Source organism: Melanotaenia boesemani, chromosome 8, assembly GCF_017639745.1.
Source record: "Melanotaenia boesemani isolate fMelBoe1 chromosome 8, fMelBoe1.pri, whole genome shotgun sequence".
NCBI classification, from domain to species: Eukaryota; Metazoa; Chordata; class Actinopteri; order Atheriniformes; family Melanotaeniidae; genus Melanotaenia; species Melanotaenia boesemani.
The window spans coordinates 27,222,965-27,242,406 of record NC_055689.1 but is presented as its reverse complement, the minus strand read 5'-3'; the positions used below and the strand labels follow the sequence as shown (position 1 = coordinate 27,242,406).

The following is a 19,442-nucleotide window of genomic DNA, read 5'->3' as shown; positions in this document are numbered from 1 at the left end:
TGTCAAGTAGTAATACAGACAAACAGGATTATAGAGGCTAAACTTATAGTATATGTATAAAACAGGATCCTGAAGGTTTATGTGCAGGGTGTACAAACAACTTCCATTTCCAGGTGGCAGGATCCTAACAATACGGTAGATAAATAAATCCAAAAATTAACACAATATGCCAGTTTTACATTCTTTAAGACCTCATTAGAAAGTCAGCTTTTCAAATCTTTAGAAAAATCTATATGTTGACACATTTATATGCTGACAAAGCCTGCAGCACAACGTCTGGAGTAATACAGTTTATACACACTCAGACATGAACTTGGTTTAAATCACTTTGTGTTCATTAGATGCCAAAATCTTCCAACCAGTGTTACATCTAAAAGATCTAAAATTAAAATTGTTTTAATGGTGTTGCAGTGATACTTATTGTCTAATTAATTCATTAATTCACAAAGTCTGCAGTTATTGTCACCTCTCCGTTTTGCTTTGGCTGCAGCAGCCATGTTGCTTTTCAGCCTGTCAGGAATGTGGGATTGTAATTGGTGATCTGGTATCATCCATTTTACATGAACATGCAAATATCCAGAGTAATTAAACCTGGATAATTAGCATCAGCTTAAAGGTAATTTAAAGACACCCCAGATTTGATGAATCTGCGTTGAATAGGATGAGAAATTCAACATACAAACATAAAAGAAACATCATAGAGCACTTACTCATTTCTTTTTTTCTTGCTGTTTAGTTTTTGGCACAAATTATTGTACTGACAACTTGGAAAGCTTGTTTATGTCAAGCTACAACACATCATTTTTATTCAATTCAATTCACTTGCTTGTCTAAATTGACTTTGAGTCGATTCGTAACAAACTGGAAGCTCCACTTTTCTCATCCATGAAATTTAAGTAGAACACAGCAAAAACATTATCTTTAATAAACAGTTTTATTGAGTCAGTTTTAAAAGAATCACCTCATTTGACCTTTCCATCTGGACTTTGTACACAGAAACACAGACGCCAGGATTTTATATTCATTAAGAAAATATTACACTCCATTTTATATCACTCCACTAACAGCTTGCTTCATCTGTCGTTTCGTGCTCTAACCTTCACCCTCTCATATCTCAGCACTTCTGTTTTGTCAACTCCATGTTTGTGACATTTCTGGACAGAAAAAGAAAACACGCTTTTAATAAATGTCTTCTGTTGGTAATCTGACAGTGTTAATAGCTGCGCCTCTGTCACCCAGAGGCAAGAGTTTCTTCAGTGTTTAAAGAACAATCTGCAGCTACCAGATAGGCAATAACATCTATGCATGTGCAACAAATGCTAGTGATTATCTACAAGAAAAAGTTTGTCAATTCATTCAAATCCATTGAGACACTTAAACCAGCTATTACAATCATCTGCTTTGAAGTTTACCTGAAATGCTTCAAACTCAGTGATTTTATTATGTTACAGTGGTATTAAAACATTATGCTACTCAGGTAAAGTTTCACATATAATCAGCTAAGCTCCTGAAGGTGCAAACATACACCGCATACATTCATAAAGTGCTAAAACTTAGAAACAGCCATAATCAGCGTACATCATATGTCACTGGAAATAAAACAACATGAAAAGAAACATCTTAAGGAAATTGTTAAAACATAAGTTTTGTTCTACATTCCACTTGTGGTGCTACATTATCAACAGAATTTCCTAATGTGCTTCATTTCAGTGTTTCAATAGGAAATACCATGTAAGAGGAAGTTGGGGGTGACATTTCTGAGTTAAAGTTAAACTGCTGCAGCTTTGCTCACTGGTGTTTTCACCATAAAGGAAGATGAAACTCAAAGTTGTGTTCTATTTAAAAATACCTACCTGCTTGAAAAACTGTTCATACATGTGTGTATTAAACTATTTCCCTACTGGGTTATTAACAATGGCTCTGAATCTTACATTAGTTTAAAAAAAAAGAAAAAACAAATTAAAAGTTTCTTCTGTTGTTTTGTGTGGGTGAAATAAGTGGGTGTTTTCTGCTCACCTCATCTCCCCTAAGCATTGTGTACTCCCCTACCCATGAAATTTTGGAAAATATGAACTCAGACTATCCCACACTTACTTTTCTCAGTATAATTTTATATTTAGTAGACTGAAAAGTACCGCAAAAAAGCCCCTCAAGATTTCCTCTGTCTCATCTGCTTGATTTATCATGTGTGTGTCTGCGTTTCAGTGAATAAATTACCTTACATGTTGTTTTTCCACTTAAAACAGAAGTTTATACAGACGTAAATACAGTAGCTGAGGCAGTTGGACTGTCTGTCATTACCATACGAATACAGTCAAACCAGTGTAAAGCATGTATTATCCCATAAAAGCGTACAATACCCAGTTTTCCACGGTTCTTTTCCTTAAATCCTCATGATTAAAGTTCATTACAGTCTAAACAGAAAGTCTTCCAGTCTGTTTTGATATGTTTCAATGATTTTCTACTGACTTGGCAATCTTTTGTGTAGCTTTCTATGAAATTCTCCCTTCTTAACCAGTTCACTTGTTCAGACATTGCTGATCCGAACACTAAGAGGAGCGTCCCTGACCCGGCCACGGTCTTCGCCTCGCTGGTCCCTGTAGCTCTGCTCCAGACGAATCTTCTCCGGGTCCAACACTTCAGCCACAGGCCCACCTCCATTGCTCTGGTACCTGTGCTCAGAGCTGGATGGTTTGAAGAGGGGGGTGGTCTTGGTCTTGGCCACTTTGTCGAAGAAGGCGAAGTTTGCGACATATTTGCCGGACGGGGAGAGGGAGACTACAGGGGGAAATTCGTAGCCCCACAGGATCTCGTCTGACAGGTAGGAGGTGCGAACCTGGCAGGTGGCGGATGTTGGCTCCACTGTAGCGCTCATGATCACCAGCAACTCAAAGTCAGCCTGTTCTGGGTCTGTCCAGCCACCACCTGGTGAAGGTAAATGATATGGACAGAAAATTACATTTTAAGAAAGAAGCAGAGAACGTGCTGCACTGATTTTAAGGCATATAGAACTCTTAAAAAGTGTTGTCCACATATGTCATAGGTACAAAATTTTTACATAAGATGCAAACTGAAACTGGAACTGAACAGATGAAAAACAAGCACATTAAGTGTAATTATGGAGCAAAGAACTTAAAGTAAAATTATATATGGGCTGTTTCTTCCTGCATTCTGTAGTTATGGTGACCGGGAAGTGCAAAATAATATCAATAAAAATCAAGTGAAACGCTTACATTTTTGTGACACACATTTACAACCAATGCACTTTTACATAATAAATAACATGTTTACAATTACAAAGCACTTTTACCAAGGGCTAAACAACTTTACATTTCAGGAAAAGACAGCCGCACACAGTGTGAAACACTTTTAAAATCTCTGATGCAACCTTACAAAATTGCAAAACCCTTTTATGAAATTCTGAATGCATTGCTTAAACACTTTTAGCAATGACAAAGCAACTTTACATTGACACAAAACATTTTTTAAAATCTTTGTAACAGTTTTACGTCTTGCAAAACACTTTTACAAGTTTACTGAAACATTTTTACAAGTTCTGGAAAACTTACAACAAAATCTGTGACCCATCAGAATCAGTGACCATAGGGGGGGCGATAGCGTATATTTCTCTGCATGAACGTCTTAGAAGACAATTAAAGTCCTGAAAGCACTCAGACTATTCAAGTCTGAGTTCATTGTAATCTAGGAACAATAAAGTCACACATTCTGATGGCTGTCAGAATGTGTGACCTTATTACATGCATTCAGAAAGGAGGGAGGGTGGCATAGATCACAATTTCTAATAGAATTTAGGCATCATAAATGTTTTGTAAATGTAAACATGGTTTCTATGATGTAAATGTGCATCACGACAAGGTAAAAGCGTTGCAGTGGATGTAAGATTGTTTTGCACTTCCAGGCCACCTTATGTAATGAACCACTTCCCTAACAGGCAGCAAGCGGGAAATAGGACTCATGAGAACATAAACATGGTTAAGAAAAAAAAAAAACATGGTAACTGAAGATGCTATTTTTCTGTTAGATGTGCAGAGGGGCACTTTGGGTTCCTTTGGGCAAATACAACCTAAGTAGCAGAAATAGTAACAGGTTTCCTAGTGTGTAGTCTTCCTGCCTAACCTGTTTTCTCTGTCATGATGTCATGTATGCATTAGTGGTCTGAAGGTCAGAACGAGATGGTTGAATATGTAGTAAAGAACCACAAGCAAGGACCCAAACCCAGGCTGGCTGTAATGAGGAGGTTTTGAGATCACTTTCAGCTATAATACTCTCAAATGTAAGTCGCTTTGAATAAAAGCGTCTGCTAAATGACTGTAAAAGAGAATATGAAAAATAAAATAAATAATTTTCCAGATGCTGTTTGACCATGCCATAAGCAGTTTGTTTGAAGCAATTGAAAGATTGCCAACCCTTCTGCACATGCACCAGAAAAATTCCTTCCTTCTTCAGTTACCAAGTGACAAAATCAACAAATTTCCACTTGGTCAGCCAAACCCACCTTTGGCTGCCCAGGCTTGCAGAGGGCTGTTTTCATCAATGATATGATAAAAGGTAAGGGGCAGGATGAGGAAGGGACTGTCACTGGAAGTGTCCACCTGAAAGGGTACATTTCTCTGATCCAGACGAACCGTCTCTCCTTCCTTTGTCAGAGATGTCTGTAGCAGTTTTCCAGTCACCTAAGAAGATGCAATGTGTACACTTTATTTTCGATTAATGGGTTAACTGCTTTACAAATTTATCCAACCTGGTCCCAGTTTTTGTTTTGTTTTGTTTTCCAGAGCTTCCATCACAAAATGAGGCAACATGACCATATTAGACACCTATAAAAAATGCCCAGTTTTTTTGTAAACAATCAAGCAATCTTTAGTCTTGAGTCACTAGGGGAGCAAATATGAAAGTATTTTTTCCATTTCCTTTTTTTCAGTTTCCTTTAACTTGTTGAGTCCCTCCCTGTTTCAGCATAACTGCAGCGTTCCACACTAATACTGCATGGTTTCTCTCTCTATGAATTTATCACCCCACATACATAAAACTTGTACTTTGATGTTTTAAAATTCCAAACAGAGAAGAACCAATATCTGCATCTCCATATGCACTCACCTGACACCCGAGCAGAAGACTCTTGCGCATGTTGGCCACCCTGATCATCAAGCATGGTTGGCCCTCATGGGTCGACACCACGGCATGTTGACTAAACTTCACCGTCTCGCCTCGCTTCTTCGGGCGTGCGAGCTGATTAGGAAAAACTCAATCAGTTCTGGGTTTCAGCAGGTAAACTTTGATGACATTTGTGGATATTACTCAATATTGGTAACAGAAAAAACTAGGGAATGCACTGTAAGGCACAAATGCTTTTGTTCATATACACTCATAAATCCCTTTATTAGGTATGTCTTGCTAGTATCAGGTTGGACCCTTTGAATGCAGCCATCTGAATATAGCAGCTGAAATGCAGACTTATCAGAGTGCATTTCCGCTGGTTGTGCTGCATTTTTACAACCTTTTATTGCCCAATTTGTGTGTGTGTGCGTGCGTGCGTGCGTGCGTGCGTGTGCGTGTGTGTATTTTGTCTGAGTTTCCTGTTCTTAGCAGAGAGAGGTGACACCCAGTGTGGTAATCTGCTGCTGCTTTAAGGTTGGTTGTGTTATGTTCAAATATAGCGTTCTGCATACTTGAGTTGTCATCAGTGGTTATTTGACGTTCTGTTGGGTTCCAACCAATCTGTCCATTCTCCTCTAACCTCTGTCATCAATAAGTTATTTACTCTTAGAAAACTGCTGTTCACTGAATATTTTCTCTTTTTTTACCCTGAAGATGATTGTGTGTGTGTGAAAATCCTAGTAGATCAGCACTTTGATATATTCAAACAAATTTGCCACATTTAAAGTCATTTAAATCCCATTTCTTTCTCATTAAGATGCTCAGTTTGAACTTTGCCAAGTCATCTTGACCATGTCTACAAAACTAAATGCATTGAGCTGCTGCCAGAGTGATTAGCTATTTGTGTTAATGTTACGACCCCTTCTTCTTTTGTGGCTTTGTTAATTATGTTTGTGTGCAGGTGCAGCTGGAGTATTCGGCGGGGCGTATATAAGACCCGCCTACAATCGGCCTGCTCTCTTCTTTCTTTGCTCCGCTCCCAGGCCGGACCTGCGCCGTTGCACCTCGCGTTTGTGTTTGGTTTAGTTCTACATCATACAACACTGCCTGCATTATATTTGTACACACAACCAAGCACGCCCTGACATTACTGATATTGCAGACAATCACACTTCATGATTATATTATTTTGTCTTAAGTTTTGGTTTAATAAATAATTATAATTGGTTTTCTTGGTTGTTCGGCGTTGTTTTGTTATAACCGTACGGCTGGTTGTAACAGTTAACAAGCAACTGAACAGCTGTACCTAATAAAGTGACTGGTGAGTATATACATCAATCTCCATGACTGAAGCAATCCAATTATTTTTAACTTTACACTTGAATCTTTATGTTTAGCTACCTTGGCCAGAAAAGTACCAGTGATGAAAATTTCCATGAGCATGGTGATGACCAACTGGACTATGAGGAGGATTATGGCAGCTGGACATTCTTCAGTGATGCAGCGAAAACCATAACCAATGGTGGTCTGAGTCTCCAAAGAGAAGAGGAAAGCTCCTGTCAGGCTTTGCATCTGCATCACACAGGGTGTGTGGTTCGATGGAGGGTCAAACTCTGGAGGAACATGTTTGAAAAGAGGAAAAGCCATCGGTTATTCTAAAGTGGCAAACAGATGACAAACTGTGTGTTGTTTGTTTTCTACCTTTTATTTAGACTTTTATCATGGGGTGCAAGTCTTTTTTGTAACTGAGCAAACACTGGAAACCTGAGTCATAAAGGAAGTGTGGAGGTTGCAAGGTGGGGGAGGAGGCTGGTGGTTTTTTGAAAATGTTAAATAAATTCTTGCTAAGGCCTTCTCCAGTTTTGGTTATGCTCAAATTCAGATTTATGAAATACCAACAGCTACCTCATACAGCACTGATCAACCCACAGAGAATGAGAAGACCTAGAGCTGCAAAGACAAGTAGCCCAGGCCCATAACACCATGTGTTTTGATTTGCATCTGCATTGCTCAAATTAACACATTCACTCAGCACTAGCTGCTAATGGCTCATGATAACTGAACTGGTGAGACATCACCCACTACCAGACATCACACCCTCCACTGTGCTGCTTCTCACTTCTGGTTTTTCTAAAGGTATCCCATCCGTCTACCCTGCCCTTGAGACTTCTTCTATTATATGATTAATTTTGAAAAAGGACTGACATCTAAAGCTTTAAACTTCTTTGAAAATTGCACATTTATTATATTAATGAAACTCTTTCAAATACCTTTTTGGATAATGTTAACATGGCTTAGAGGTAGTTTGATCAGAAAGATAATGATTAGTTATAACACTAAATTCTAAAATAAATTAATTAAAACAATGATTAATGTTAAAAGAAACCATTTTCACATAAGGAAGCGTTGAATTTTACATTAATACTTTTTTCATTTTTTGCTTTTTTGTTTCAGATAAAATGTCTTAAAGATCCCAAAAAGCATTACTGGGCTACACGTTAGACTTTAAAGAGGTTCTGCTTACTCTCAGATGTAAGTCGCTTTGGAGAAAAGCATCTGCTAAATGACTGTAGAACAGGATCTGAAATGTCAATTTCCAGCTTTATTTTTTATTTTATGTTATTTTATTTTTTTTTACTGGGAGCCTGCAAGGATAGCTTTAAATTATTCATAGTCTAAATAAAAGAAAAATCCGTTTCCATCTTATATTTGTGATTCATGCAGCCCCATCAGTCAGTTTTAGTGCCTGTTTCTATCAGGCCCCCCATCCCTGACCGCCCTCTTCTTATGAAAGGCTAACTTGTGGAAGCTGGTTTGGGGCACCAACCAGTTTTTGAAGGCTGTACAGACTTCATTCAACGCAGTTTGCTGCAGAAGAATTACAAGTTTATCTTTGCTTGTTGTAAAAGATGGAAACATTTTTTTTAAAATTATTATTCTTACAACTTGATGGTCATCCTCAATTCAGTTTTATATTTCAGATCTAGTTACTCATGTTAGTTTTTGTTTTGTGTGTTTGTTTGTTTGTTTTTTTTTTTTTTTTTTTTTTTGGTTTTTTGGTTTATTTCTTTTATTTGTTTTTTGGCCTCCTTAAGAAGCTCTATTTTTCTACCCATGGCAACATTTTCAGTAGGACTGTGACTGGTCCAAGAAAAGTTCAAAAGTCTCACAAATCAGATAAATTATGTGCATATGTATAATTCACATCACAGGCTTCTACAATATTTATAGATTTTAAATGATTATTTTAGCTTTCAGTGTGCTCTGGCACATTTTTGTTTTGAGTCAGCGGCTGCAGTTGACTCATGAAATCTAGTGCAAAATGAAAGTTTGTAAAGGGATGTGTGTCAAGTTTCTGTTAATCCAAAACCACCTTTTTTTCCATTCCTACCTTGATTTTGAATATTGTTTCATTTTTAATGTCATACATTCTGACTCAAACATAATGTGATTTGGATTTGAAAACAGTGTTAGAAGCTTAAAGAAAAACTCCAGAAACAAAGTTCTGGAGTTTTGGGATAAACCGTGATGTCGGCTTTAATTAAAACTGAAATGGAAACTGTTTAAAGTAAGACACGTGAATCTTTTATACCAGGAATCACCAATTTTGCAGAGGAAGTTCCACCTCCCATCTGACATGTTAAAAATGTTTATATCCACTACAATGGAAGCATGCCAAGATAATTCCACTACCGAAAAACAAGAAAATTACATTTTCAGGAGCAAACTGCTCCATTTAGCCTCTTACCTGTACTAAGTGGAATTATTGAATGTGTAATATTTGAACAAATCACAAACTACTTGTCTCTGAATACTTTCATAAGAGATGTTCAACATCAGCTCTAACTCAAATGATGGATGACTAAAAACTTGAATGTAATGGGTGTGAGGTGTCTGCATTGTCCTTTTTTTTAGAGTTAGCTAACTTAGAGAAGACTAATTGTTTTCTTTAATGGTTGTTTTAAGGTACTGTGTCTTGTGGAGTAGTTGTTTGGGGCCGTTATTTTTTACTTTTTTACTAATCACTTACCATTTTTTCTGAAAAACACAAACATAGGAGTGTATGCTGATGACTCAACCTTATATGCTTCTGCACTCACAACCAATGAGTTAAATTTGGTTTTTAAAGAAGATTTAAAAGCAGTTGTGAACTGGGTAAAAAACCACAAACTTGTTTTGAGTGTATCTAAAACCAACTGGATGGTAATTGGCTCTCATCACAACGTCAGTAAAAACCTTCAGTTAAATCTGAAAATTGACAAGTTATTTATCAACCAAGTAAAAGAGACCAATCTGCTGGGAGTTGTTATAGACTACAAACCTTTATGGAAAACATATATAAATGAAATTGTTAATAAAATAAGAAGAAGCATCTCTGTCATTAGAAGATTCAGGATACATCTGTCACTAAAATCAGAATTAATAATGCAAGCTTTATTCTTGCTGAATCTTGACTGCTGCCCAGTGGTCTGGTCTAAAGCCACATGATCAATAAACTTCAAGGAGTGCAAAATAGAGCCTTGTCCTTGGTTGTGATTTCAGAACAAATGTATTTAAAATACATAGAAATCTCAATTGGTTAATGGTAAGAGAAAGATTCATTTATTCATTACTAATATTTATAAGATATGTATCCATATCAAAACCCCACAAGTTCTATACAAAAAACTAGGGTACAGTTTAGAAAATTATAGCTATAGCACAAGACGTGCTGTCAAAGGTCATTTTTCATGACCAAAGTTAAAGACAAACTATTGTAAAAAAAAAACAAAATGGTGATGTAAGAGCCATGTCTGCATGGCTTACTTTCCAAAAGCTTTGAGCAAAACATTAGAATAAAAGAATTCAAATTGTTAGCAAAGAAACATCTAATAAATATTTCTTGAAATTGGTCATTGGCTCAAGTTAAAATTATACACTTTTAGAATTTTTTATGCTAATTATACAATATATGAATATGTATTGTTATGATTTAATGTTAAATGTCTAACTGGATGACTTTTATTTTATTTTATTTTGTTTTTATTTATTTTATTTTTATTTTTCAATGATACCTCTTTATGTTTGCTTTTATTTTTGTTGTAATTTTCTACATATTATGTATCGGACTCCAGGAAGAATAACTGCAGTTTTGCTGAAGCTAATGGGGATTCAAATAAAACAATAAACTCTGGACTTCTCAAGGTTCTGCAGGTTGTCAATGTTTTTCTTCTGCAATACGCCTGACTCAAATAATGGGTCATTCAGAGGCTTGTGCAGAACTTGACAGCAAGTGGTTGGAGGATCATTTCATTTGAACCATGTGTGTTGCAGCAGGGAAACATGGAAAACCTGCAGGACAGGCTCAAAAAGTCCAGAGTTGGTGATCCCCGATGTAGACTGAGACTGATACTGAAAATGTCAGCCATCACATTATACTGCAACTTATCATTAGTTCCTCCCTTTTTCTTTTTTTCAACATCCCCTTTCTCACCCAGCAGGTCTCCGTGCACCAGAGCCACCAGGTACCACAGCACCCCAAACAGGAACCAGGTCCCCGCAAATGTGGCAGTAAACAGGAAGAACTTGTAGCGCCACTGCATTTCCAGAAATGTTGTCCAAAGGTCACGCATGTAGAGAGCACTCCTTCCAGTAACATGCTCGATGCGTACATTGCTGCGGCCATCTTTGGATAGGACACGCCTCCTTTTCCTTAAGGCCACACCACACGTGCCGCCACCCAGTAAGGGTTTTAAAACATCTGTCTGCGTCTGAGAATGGCACACTTTATGAGGGGAGGAGCTACGAGAGGAGGGAGGCGTAGCAGATGTCATCTGGTGAATAAAAACAAAACATTAAAACTTAATCATACTCATATTCTCAGGCAAGCATCTTAAAATTTCATAAATACAGCTTTACCATCAACAAAAAAAAACCAGCTTTCTGATAAGAATGTTGACTTTCTGTGAAATTTAAGAGAAAAGCCACAGAGTTTCCACAATGACTCAGTGAGTTTTGGTAACTCCCATGCACCCAACTGCTCTGTGAGGGGGAAATAGTCGAATCAACATCAAAGAGGCATTGTCGCTATCTTGTTCTAAAATTAAATAAAGGCAGTTACAACTAAGATAAGCTAAATAAGGCACTAAAAACACCATGCTGTTTATAGTCTTCCCATCCTATATTATTAGATTCTATGCAATACGGATGATCGACAGCCTAAAAACACACACATTCACACACAACATTGCTTATTGTTGGACAAAACAGCTGATTGGTTTTGGAAATTCACGCAGTTTTGGGGGTTTGATTTGTTTATCACAATATAGTTGAAAAACTGACATACTATGTAAAAGTTGCTCCATTTTTCTTTCATCATTTCATCATCGCAGTGTTTTCTTGCTGCGTTAAATAAAAAAAAATCAACTATATAACCACATGTTTTGCACAAAATGTGGAATACTATGATCTATTACTATGTCTGAAGTAGTCAGAGAGGAAAGTCAGAAAGTGTAACTACAAAAATGTGTGACTCATTTTCTCTGTCTTTTGTTTATTAGAATTTACAAACCCCCTTTTGAGAACCACTGGAAAATAAATCAAAACCAAACAGGATGTCAAAATGAAAAGAAAAGGGGCAAGCTTAACATACACTACTAAGTATACTAATGTTTATGTGAAACCACAAGACTTTTCTGTAACAGCTCAATGATATGACTAACAACAGAAAAACTCTGAGTTTTACTGAGTTAATAAATTTAAAGTTTATGAAAATCTGTTATTTTTCCTCATAATATGGTGGCCTAGAAAACCTAGCTAAATAAAGCAAATTAAATAAATAATATTCAACATATAAAAAAAAATTTGGTATAATTTGATCATGCTTTGCTAATGTAGATACAGAAATAATCCGTATATAGAAACATGTGAATCTGGGGGTCATTAAAATACACAGACATGTAGACACAGGATACTTCATGCACAGACCATTTCAACTCATAACTTGAATTGTTAGGTTAAAGATTATTTAAAAAGAAATTTAAACTATCGATTAAGATAGTATAGACATTTGCTAAACTATCTTAATCGACCAAGTTAAGATGTCAAATAGCTTATTAGCTTAACCCAGCAATCAACAATAGGTAACTAGGACTACCCTGACTTTAAATAAGAAACAATCACAATAAATAAATTTATAAAATTGTACATTTTAATCTCTGTAACTTGAAAGAAATTAGATCATCACTGCCAGTAAACGTTGCTAAAATGTTTCTTCATTGTATTTTTGCATATTGAATATTGTATTACTAACTGGTCATTGACAAACATGGAGACTTTAAAACCAATAAAATCTTTATACAAAAATATTTGATAGAAAACTGTTTTTCTTTCATCAGTGCTATACTTCAGAAATACAATATTCTAAATTTTTAAAATTTTACTAAATTTAAACTGCTGTCTTTGATTTATAAGGTTTTTTATGAACTCTCTTCACTATTTTTGGATGTATTCATCAAGCTCAAATCCAGTCTAAGTGGTAAAGTATCCTGTAGCTGCTATCAGTGAAAGGAACTGAAATTTGGAAAAGCATCCCAGGTGATATTGAAGACAACATTGGTGCAACATTCCAAGTATTTAAAAACAAAACTCAAATTTCAGCTAAAGAGGAACCAGACATGTAACCAAGGACTACAGATGGAAAGTAGCCACTGGCATATTTACATGGTTTTGTCCATTAATATGCATTGTCTCTTTTAAATAAATAAATACATCCTCCTCATTTGTACCTCCAATACTTTGTTATTTTGAAAATCACTGTTAATGCATCTATTTTGTTGTTTAGAGGTTTGGAGATGTGCTGTCTTCACTCACCTGCTTTCAAGCTGATACATTCCCATCCCAACCCAAGAGCATTAATTACTTCATAAGAAATGTACATGTCTGCAAACTCAGTCAAATCTGTTAGCACGAACTTGGATCCTACCCTTTATCTTTAATTAAGCACTTTTAAATATAGCAAATATAAATGAAAAAAAAAATCCTCCCAGGCTCTAAAATGTCACAGTACTTTCTCTGTTTTGAGTTTTGTATGGTGGGTTTTTGCATGTACTGTAACACAGAGACACACAGTAACTGTATCTCCCACACAATTTTACATGCTCACTTACGTCCAACAGACCATGCGGGCCAAAGGAGAGGATAGGCCACAGAGGAGGAAGATAAGGGGGAAGAAAGAGAAAAGAGAGAAGAGTAGAATTAGGATGACGATGCGGTGCATTAACGCAGCAATACATCCACACAGAGACTCATTTGTTAGTCAGAGAAGAGAAGAGAAACCTGAATGAGTCAATTAAAGTACTAATCTTTGTTTAAAACTCAGACATCTATCTAGATAAGGCTGATTTTTAAAAAAGAGGTTTCTGTTAATCCAAAGGAGAGAGCCTTTGGTGGACAAAGAGTGAACTTTTAAGTGGAAACTGGAGACATTAGACTAAATAAAAAGCCAGCTTTGCTTTCTGTGTGCTGTGCTCAGCTCTTTCAGGTCTTTTTCTCACGTTCTTTGTTTTGTTTTGTTTTGTTTGTGTTTTTTTTTTTTAGTTTGAACTCTGGACTTTTTGGTTTTAGATTATAATCTTTAAGAAGAAGATAAAACTGTTTCTGAGTAACATTGACTGGTTAGAAATGAGATTTTTCCTAACATTACTTTGAGTGTAAAGAGAATATGTAATTCCTTAGTTTGTAATTTAGTTGTTGTGAGTGTGAATGTGCATGTATTTTAATTAATGATAATATTGTAATTCAGGTGATTTTGGCAAGACCCCAGGAAGATTAGCTGCTGTCAAAGGTCAGCAGCTAATGCGGATCAAATAAAACAAGCAACCAAACACTGCCTCCTCACAAGGCCTCTCTGTGAGACTCTCTCGCATCACAGCAGAACACAATGTTCTAAGAAGTATCAGTTTTAGATACTTGGCTACAAGGATTTAACCTCATTCATTCATTTACTAAGTCCCATTATAACAAAGTTATACACAAAGCACAAATGAAATCATTTTAAATAACTTAAGAGGGATGTGTATTTGTTGTGAAACTCAGCAGTATGTCAGTGGGAGGTTTACTTCATGACAACGCCTAATTTTACAGATAAGGAGAAATTCATTGCTCAGTGAGTCAGAAAAGGATGTTTTTAATGTGTATTTAATTTTTTAATTTTATGTGAGCTGATTTATTATAGGGCAAGACACAATGGCTTCTAAACCTTTTAAAATCTGAGATCCTTTGACTGGGGGACTGGCCATTTTGGAGATCTCACCTACTCACCAACTGTCTAAACTAAACCTCTCTACTTTTGCTCAGCTTCCCTTATCAAAGTTGGCCTTTACAGAGATAATACTCACATACTGTACTATGATTTGATAGAGTTTTAAAGCTACAGCTGTGTCAATCCAAACACATATGATGTGTAGGTCTTTTTTTTTTTTATCTTTTTTTCATTTGTGATATGTGCCATCTTTACACATATCGATATTTACACATCTCAACAAATCTCATGTGTTCTTTTTACTACAACTCCTAAAGTATATTAAAATATATAATCAAAATTGACCTTGTGGTTGCAGAGATATATTCATTTCATTATGGGTATGCAATTTTTAAGCAGAGCAAAAAAATGGGTGCAGAGCTTAAAGGATTAACTTTCAACAAGTGTTTTTTTTTATATATAAACTTTCAACAGTGAGTGAAAAAATAAACTAAAACTGTAAATGATGTGCAAATTAAATTAATTAAAGTACTCCAGGTAGTAGTCAAATATAGGTCTGTTGAATATCTAGATATAATATAATATTATATATATGTTATAAATAATATAACAAGATGCATCTGTGGGGTTGTTGATAAAAAGATGTAGACAAAATTCAATGAAAACAACGGCACATCAGCATTTCATTTTTATGATTTTGCAGTTTTTGACATTTTATTAACCAATGGCCTTCAAACAGATACTGAAATTAAATCAGCAGTTTAAGGAGGAAACATCTCTTTTGGACAAAGGTTTACATTTAATTCATTTCATTCATATCTGAAGCGTGACAAGTGGCCCCCGACTCCGCTGATTGTTTTAAAATATGTTAACAAGTTAAATCTTCAATAGAGTGGAAAAAGCAATTAATTAGGAGCAAAAATGCTCAAGTCAGTCTACTGTAAACCGCACGGCACCTTAGTGAAAGAATTTAATTACTTTCTGACATCAGGCTTGGCTTGTCGTCAGCATTTGTTTATACCCAAAAGATGAGGCTGAGATTAGTGTTCCCACAGTTGGACATTAAAGAGTTGCCCAAACAATATGTGTACCGGAGAAAAGATCCAGAACGGGTGTGTCCATCTACTTTTGACTATAAAAATCAAAATAGGTCCTTTGCTGTTTGATCATGACTTATATAACCAATCAGATCTAATTACATCAAATCTTTTGTTATTATGCAAGACTGAGCTTCATTATTACAATGAAACCATTGTAAACTTCACTCTTTCAACTCTGTATCACCCTCACCTAGTTTTCATTTGTCACTGACACACACACAACTGTACCCACACATAAACACACACACATGCAGTTACACTCACGTGTCCACCGGATGCAAATATCAGATAACTAATGGACTAAATGGGAGTATATTAGAGTGAAATGAGAGAAATATTTGGACCAACCTGTCCAGTAGGATGTATTCCATCTCCATGGCAACGCCACAACTTTACTGTACTGCCCTGCAGCTTCAGTGAGCCAAAATCCAAAAACAGAATCAAAACTTTTTTTTCTTTTGCTAAACAAAGCAGTGTTGGATGTTTCCCCTGATCTCCCTCCCTCTTCCTCCCTCTTTCTACTCTCGTCTTTCTCTCTCCCTCCTTCCCTCTCTCCTCTGTGTACACAGGAATGCTTTGTTGGGTCCTGAGATAAAAGAAACAAAAGATGCCATTGACAAAAACGACTCAGTGCCCATCAGTGTGTGTGGACGTGTGATTATGTGAGAGTAGGATTGCAATTACATACGTTTTTTGTTTTTTTGTTTTTTTTATTTGTTTCTGCAGGCATGCAAGTTTTTTCTTTCCAAAAATAGTTCAGCAAATGTGTCTCTTTGTGTTTTAGGTCATGTTGTGAGGACATAAATCTGTTGGGATTGACAAAGTGAGAACTCTACTTTTTCTCTGAAGTCAGAAACTAAAGATAACAGTCAGTATGAGTTATGTAATGTCACTGTGCGTGTGCATGTGTGAAAGAGGGGAGAGGTTAGTGAAAGGAAGAACGAGGGAATGTGAGAGAGGAAGAGATGGAGAAAAAGATCTCTGACAACAGGCCTCATTAGTATTCTGGAGAGACGAGTAATCCTCCTCCATCCAACCCTCCTCCCCTCTCGAACACACGAAAAGAAACACAAAGTTTTCTATTGACCCCCTCAGATTGTTTTGCTCCTGCCTACAGCACCTTTCTGTCCATAACTTCAAATAGTTTGACTTCATCTGCATTACCACAATTTTACGACACCCAAAGACAACCAGATTTCTTAGATATAAATAAACTTTAGTTTTTAACTTGTTTCTTTTATTTTTAATTGACTGCCCCTTTACTTTCAGAAATTTCTTAAACAGCTTTTCTTCCAGGTTGCAGATCTAAAACTGTAAGATCTAAGCAAAATGAACAATATACCACTATACTGTGCTAGTGATGGGGGTGCTGAGAAGAAAGCAGCAACTAAAATCAATTAAAGCATAAATAACATCTGCAATAGCTATTTTAGATTTTTTAAAAGCTCTGCAGATTTTTTAGTTTTCCTTAAATCCATTAATCCAGTTGACTGATGTCTGATGGTCCTGTGCTGGATGAGGAAAATAATCTTCTGAATCTCATCTAAATTTCACCAATGAAATCCACAGATATTTCAAATTCAGGGTATAATAGTAAACATTTAAATTTGCCATGGATTATATCGTGGTAGTGATATATCAGGTCAACTCTGAGCCATGAACTTAAACAATATAAGCTATTATGTGGGAAATAACCATTATCTTCTATTTATTAATCAATTTCCCTAAATATTTTTTACTTTGCCACATAGTCTCATGGGTTTGAATCAAATTCCTTCTCAATACAGAAAAATAAAATAAAATAAAATAATATAAAAATAAAAAATAAATGTACAAGGAAATGTATATTTTTAACATTCGTTTCTAATTTTAAAGAATAAAAATCTTTCTAATTTAATGTATTAAACCAGCAAAATGAATTAACTTTACACAAGTAAAAAGTATATTAATGTGCTTAAAACTGCACAATATTTGTTCTCTTAAAAAGTATAAAAAGGAAACGGAGGTTAAATATATCTACACAAAAATATGCAAATTAGATCCTATTTATTTGCTGGAAGAAAGTACAGAATTTTTCATTTGTTAATTAAGAAACAAATCAATTTGATTGCTTTATTTCTGTATTTGCACTGCACTCTGTTGAGAAATTAATTTGCTTACCTTTTCAGGGTGGACTTCAATCTAATTGACTGGTGCAGAGAGGATTTAGGAGCCTGGAGCCTCAGTCTTTGGTCCACATGTCTTCTTTGTTGTCATACACATGCTCACAGGACACATTTGGGACTGTAATTCTGCAAGATTTACTTCATCTGCCTGCGTCCTACGAGACAGTACACCACTGGGAAGAATTATGGGACAGTCATTGGCTCATCAGGCTCCCGTTTCAGAACCAAAGCCCAATCTCAATGCCCGCAAATTCTTCCCAAAGTGGCAGGACTTGGCTTTATAAAAGGCCTCCCTCTCTCAGTTCTCCCTCTGTGTCCCTCTCTCCCTTGCTCCTGAACTCCTGTTGTATCCAGCTCATGTCTGTGTAATTGTTGCAGTAATTTATACAGTCTCAGTTTGGTTTGAAGATATCACAAAAAGACCATATTTACAGTACCAGTGCCTGTCAAAAGTTGAAACACAGCTATCACTTTAAATGTGTAGGGGCGTCTAAACTTTTGAATGGTACAGTGCAACATCATTGCATCTTAAAAATATCCTAAAGGAATAAGTTTCAGTACATAAATTGCACGTCAATTACAATTATCTTTATTTAAGATGCTTCATGTGCAAAAGTGTGCATGTAACTTCACACAAACTAGTACTGATCCACGTGTTTGGGGCTTCACGTGGATCTATGCATTCTCCACTCAGGCTCATGCAGGCATGCCAACACATGGCTCTAACAAACCACCCCCTGCAGAAGGCACACACACACACTCACTCATGCACACATATAAACACACAAAACCTCTTTTTAGAAGAAACCACAGAGCCCCCTATTCACAGTTTCTGTGGCCAGCGTTTGCTGTGTCCAAGAGCATCTGTACGGAGTGTCCTGTTAAGCTCAAACACATAAAGAGGGACGTCCGTGAGGTGAATACAGCCCCTAACTCTACCCCAGGAAAGAGTGACGAAGCATTATTTAATTGAATCATTGAGGACCATTGGTCAAATGTGGTGAAGAGTCCTTGTCACAGTGCTTGGTTCAAGATGCAGAAGAGGCCTTTTTTTTGTTGTTCTCAATAAATCATCGTGCACCTTCACTTTACCATGTTACAATATTTTTTCTGCTCTACAAGCCACAAGCCTCTCATGATTCACTAGGTATTCATTTTACTGCTCAAGAGCACTTCAGTCAAATAGTCATATATCTGCCTGTCACCATACATGAGAGGCGAGGAGGAGAGGTTGACACCTCACCATGAGCCTCATTTCCTCTTCAGTCAAATATAGTTCACACGCTGCATGACAAGAAAATAGCTCGTGGCTGTCCTTATTTAGCCTGGTGCATGACAGAAAAATTACAAGACAGAGTCACAGAGACCAACGGTTCCCAACTTGGGGCTATTGACCCCACAGGAGATCCATAAGGTTTTGTCTGAACCAAGCCCGCATAATTGTTAAAAATGGTCATGTCCACATGGAGATGAGTTTAGACACTATATATCCAACCATATTATCATTTGGGCATTTCTTTCACATGGAACCTGGGTTTTGGGAGCCTGAAAACACTAACTTTTGAAACCAGGTTCCAAATTGAGTAAATGGGAGTTGTCACAATTTGCTATACAATATTTTAGAACATATATCCATGCAAATTAAAAAAAAAAATACTTAGTAGACTTCATCCATGTTCTGTGTGACTTATCATACAGATGGCGGTAGTTGCAGACAAGGTTCGAGAGACGGTCTTCAAAACTGTCCGCCGCTGTGGTTGCCTCTGACTTCGTGTTCATGCTCTTATTTGTATGAACACCTTCAAGTCAATATTGCAA

The 19,442-nt window shown here is 36.4% G+C and overlaps 1 protein-coding gene across 1 annotated transcript in view; it reads right to left on the bottom strand.

Annotated features, from left to right (window-relative positions):
* Nucleotides 1-17,925, bottom strand: part of LOC121644473 (ATP-sensitive inward rectifier potassium channel 10-like) — a 29,336-nt gene extending 11,411 nt beyond the window's left edge. The window contains exons 1-6 of the mRNA XM_041992423.1: nucleotides 17,620-17,925; nucleotides 10,592-10,931; nucleotides 6,520-6,731; nucleotides 5,119-5,250; nucleotides 4,517-4,694; nucleotides 1,098-2,925 (exon numbers count right to left, since the gene is read on the bottom strand). Coding sequence (XP_041848357.1) covers nucleotides 2,528-2,925; nucleotides 4,517-4,694; nucleotides 5,119-5,250; nucleotides 6,520-6,731; nucleotides 10,592-10,931 — 1,260 coding nt within the window. The 5' untranslated portion in view covers nucleotides 17,620-17,925 and the 3' untranslated portion in view covers nucleotides 1,098-2,527. The remainder of the gene's footprint in view (nucleotides 1-1,097; nucleotides 2,926-4,516; nucleotides 4,695-5,118; nucleotides 5,251-6,519; nucleotides 6,732-10,591; nucleotides 10,932-17,619) is intronic.
* Nucleotides 17,926-19,442: the final 1,517 nt, after the last annotated feature.